This window comes from Mesitornis unicolor, unplaced genomic scaffold (genome assembly GCF_000695765.1).
Source record: "Mesitornis unicolor isolate BGI_N332 unplaced genomic scaffold, ASM69576v1 scaffold36886, whole genome shotgun sequence".
NCBI classification, from domain to species: Eukaryota; Metazoa; Chordata; class Aves; order Mesitornithiformes; family Mesitornithidae; genus Mesitornis; species Mesitornis unicolor.
In genome coordinates, this window is record NW_010193605.1 from 1,521 (window position 1) to 4,738 (window position 3,218).

The window sequence follows — 3,218 nt, forward strand, 5'->3', positions numbered from 1 at the left end:
GACTTGGAGGAGAATTTCTGCAGCGGCGGGAGGAGGGGAGGCGGAAGCTGGCCCAGGGCCACGCTGGGCCCCCAACCTTCCCTAAGGGCAAGACAGGAGACAGCACCCGCCCCCCGCCACCCCCAGCACCCCAGGGTGCAACTCCCCACTCCACCCTCCGTTTCCCATCACCCACACAGCCCTGGGTGCATCCTGCCACATCCCAGTGGAGCTGCCCCAGTAAAAATCAGGACAGAGCCCAGATTTCAGAAGGTGCAGGGCTGTGTGTGCCAGAAGCCACCGCAGGGCAGGGAGGGGTTGGCAGGACGGGGGATGAACAGGGGAACGCAAGGGGGAGAGATGCTTCGGGAGAACCCCTCAGCCCCCCCCTCTGTTCCCACCATTGCTCACATTGTGTTTCAGGGCCTCCGGGGCTGTCCACTTCACAGGCAGCAAAGTGGCATCTGCTCCCTTGGGATTGACCCGGGCCAAGCCGAAATCGCTGACTTTGGCCACATTCTCCTCAGAGATGAGTATGTTGCGGGCAGCCAGGTCCCTGTGCACCAGCTTCTTGGACTCCAGGTAGTCCATGCCCTGGGCCACGTCCCTGCCGCAGCCAAGCGGGGCAGAGTGCGGTGTCACCGCCTGTCCCCTGGGGATTCCCGGGGGACGCAGAGCACCTGTCCCCTGGGGATGCCCGGAGGATGCAGAGCACTGGTCCCCAGCCCAGAGGAAAGGAGATGGACTTACAGAGCAAACAGGAGGAGTTGCTGGGTTGGGACAAGCGCCCGGCCCCGTGTGCGCAAGAAGTTCACCAGATTGCCCTGATAGAGGAGGAGAAATGTATAAAAATCAACGGGATGGGGCTGCCCAGGGACTTTAGATCCCCGCAGGGGCTGCAGTGCCCAGCATTCATCCAACTCAGCCCCCACATGGGGATTTTATCCCCAAATCTGAGTGGCAATGGGTCCCGCTGGCTGAGGACTGGCTGTGTGCTGTCACCTTGCTCATGAACTCCATGACGATGTAGAGGCCGTTGTGCAGGATCACGCCAAGCAAACACACCAGGTTTTTGTGCCGCACCTTCCTGAAATGGAGGGGCTGTGGGTCACGGGGGTGCCTGCTCAACCTCAGGCCATGGGGCAGGAGTGGGCCACGTCCTCCTGTGGGGCACTCACGTCATGGCAGCTGTTTCGGTGAGGAAGGCCTGGGCAGTCACATCACACTTGATGTTCTTCACAGCCACCTTCTGTCCCATGTACTCGCCCTGCAGGACGTCTGGGAGGGGATGTGGGGGGTCAGGCTCAGCCCCACACCCGACCCCCACATCCCAGGCTGAGGCCTCCATGACACGGGATTGGGGAGGAGACGTCAGAGGGTGCCATTTGGGGAAGCACACAGCCAGGGAACCTCCAGCCCCATCTTCTCACCTACCTCCAAACTCGCCTTGCCCGATGCGGTCTCCGAGTGTGAGGTGCTGCAGGTTCAGCAACCAGCCGGCTGGGCATGGGCACAGGGGCAGGTTAGCAGGGACCACCATTGGGGCTGTGCTGCCTTGTCCCCAAAATCTGGACCACAACTGTCTCTTGCCATCCCTTACCTTTGGCCAATTCCTCCTCAGCCGACTTCATCCCGGTTTTTGGTTTGGGCTTCACCAGCTTGGTGCAGATGGCTCCCTGCTCCTTCATGTAGTGCTGCGGAGGGATGGACAGAGGCGATGTCACCTCCTGTGCCCGAGCTCAGGGCTTGGAGCCAGGAAACAGCCACAGGATACTCCACGGGACCCCATCACCATCGCCCCCCTCAAGGGGCCCGGAGCCCCTTCAGCCAGGGCAGTACAAATCGCCACGTTTCCCCCAGCCTGCAGTTCGCAGCCCACATCTCAGCCCTGCTCCAGGCACAGCCAGGAAAACACCACAATGGACCATGGGTGATACGGGATGCTACCAGGGGGTCGTATGGCATCTGGTGGGGTTAAAACCCCTGGCAGATGCTGCAGCAGCCAGCAAGGGTGGTTTGCAGAGGTGACACGAAGCCGGAAGGATGGCTGTGAGGGCCATTGTGGTTACAGATTGGGGCCAGGGCAGCTGAAAGGGGAAAGGACCCACACAAAAGCAGAAGTTGTGTATAAATGAGGAAAATGTAGGAGAATGCAGCCCCTGGAGAGGAGACAGCACCTTCAAGACAGGGCGAGGGTGGACCTAGAGGAAGAGCTCATGGGAATGGTGAGAGTGAGCGTGGCAGCCAGGGAGCCCTGCAGGGTCAGCAGGCGAGAGGGGGCTCAGAGGGGAGAGAAATTCAGCAAAGCCTCTGTGGGGCTCAGGCCTCATTCAGGGTCCAGGGGTGACAGGGGCTGCTGGGATCTCAATTTTCAAAAATGCCTTAAGCCCTGCTGCTGTGTGAAGCACTGAATGGGCAGGGATGGGGGAAACATGGCCCTTGGTATGGGACCAAAGCTGCTCCAGGTTCACAGCACAGGACATCCCCAGAGCATCCCAGATCTGTCCATTGCACCCCAAACTGAGCGGGAACCACGAGCCTCTGGCAGGGACGGAGAATTACACCAGGCAGCAAAACTCAGTGAATACCACAGGAGAAAGGGACAGGGACCTGCCACTGCTTTGAGTGGCCCTGGGAGGGTCTGGAGCTGGCAGGGCTCAGTGCCCGAGGAGAGGAGAGCAGGTCTCACCTCGATCATGTCGATGAGGTTGGAGAAGTACTGCTGGCTGTCAATGCTGAGCGTGTTCTCCTCGTGCACCACGCGGTAGTGGATCACCTCCTTGCCGAAGCTCACACACAGCACGTAGTCACCGGGGTGCCGGACGGACTCGCGCACCAGGAACAGCCCGTCCTCGGCCGGCTGCAGCTCCTGCACCGCCTGCACCCCTGAGATCTTCCCATGGAACCAGCTACAGAGAGGGCCATTGGGGAAGGGGCATTGTGTGTGGGGGCATTGGATAGGGAGGTACTGGGGAGGAGGGTATTGGGGATGGGAGTGTGCCGGTGGGCTTCCCCCAGCACCAGCAGTGAGATGGGGAGAGCAGAACCCCTGCCAAAGCTACATAGACCCCACTGCAGAGCCCTCCCCATGAGGTCCATCCAGGCTTGGTGGGCACAGCTGGGGGTCTTTAAAGGCAGATGCTGGCCCCAGAAAATCCCTCCATCTCCAGGGCACAGCTTTGGGCTGCTCTGCCCCCAGCTGCCCACCTGAAACCTGGCTGGGGCGATACACATTGGAC

The 3,218-nt window shown here is 60.7% G+C and overlaps 1 protein-coding gene across 1 annotated transcript in view; it reads right to left on the minus strand.

Moving 5' to 3' along the window:
• The window catches only part of MATK (megakaryocyte-associated tyrosine kinase), a gene marked incomplete at its 5' end in the record, with an annotated part of 3,272 nt that extends 384 nt beyond the window's left edge, over window positions 1-2,888 (minus strand). The window contains 7 exon segments of the mRNA XM_010187514.1: window positions 319-586; window positions 730-803; window positions 982-1,066; window positions 1,158-1,257; window positions 1,414-1,479; window positions 1,580-1,673; window positions 2,669-2,888. Of these exon segments, the coding sequence (XP_010185816.1) occupies window positions 319-586; window positions 730-803; window positions 982-1,066; window positions 1,158-1,257; window positions 1,414-1,479; window positions 1,580-1,673; window positions 2,669-2,888 (907 nt within the window).
• Window positions 2,889-3,218: the final 330 nt, after the last annotated feature.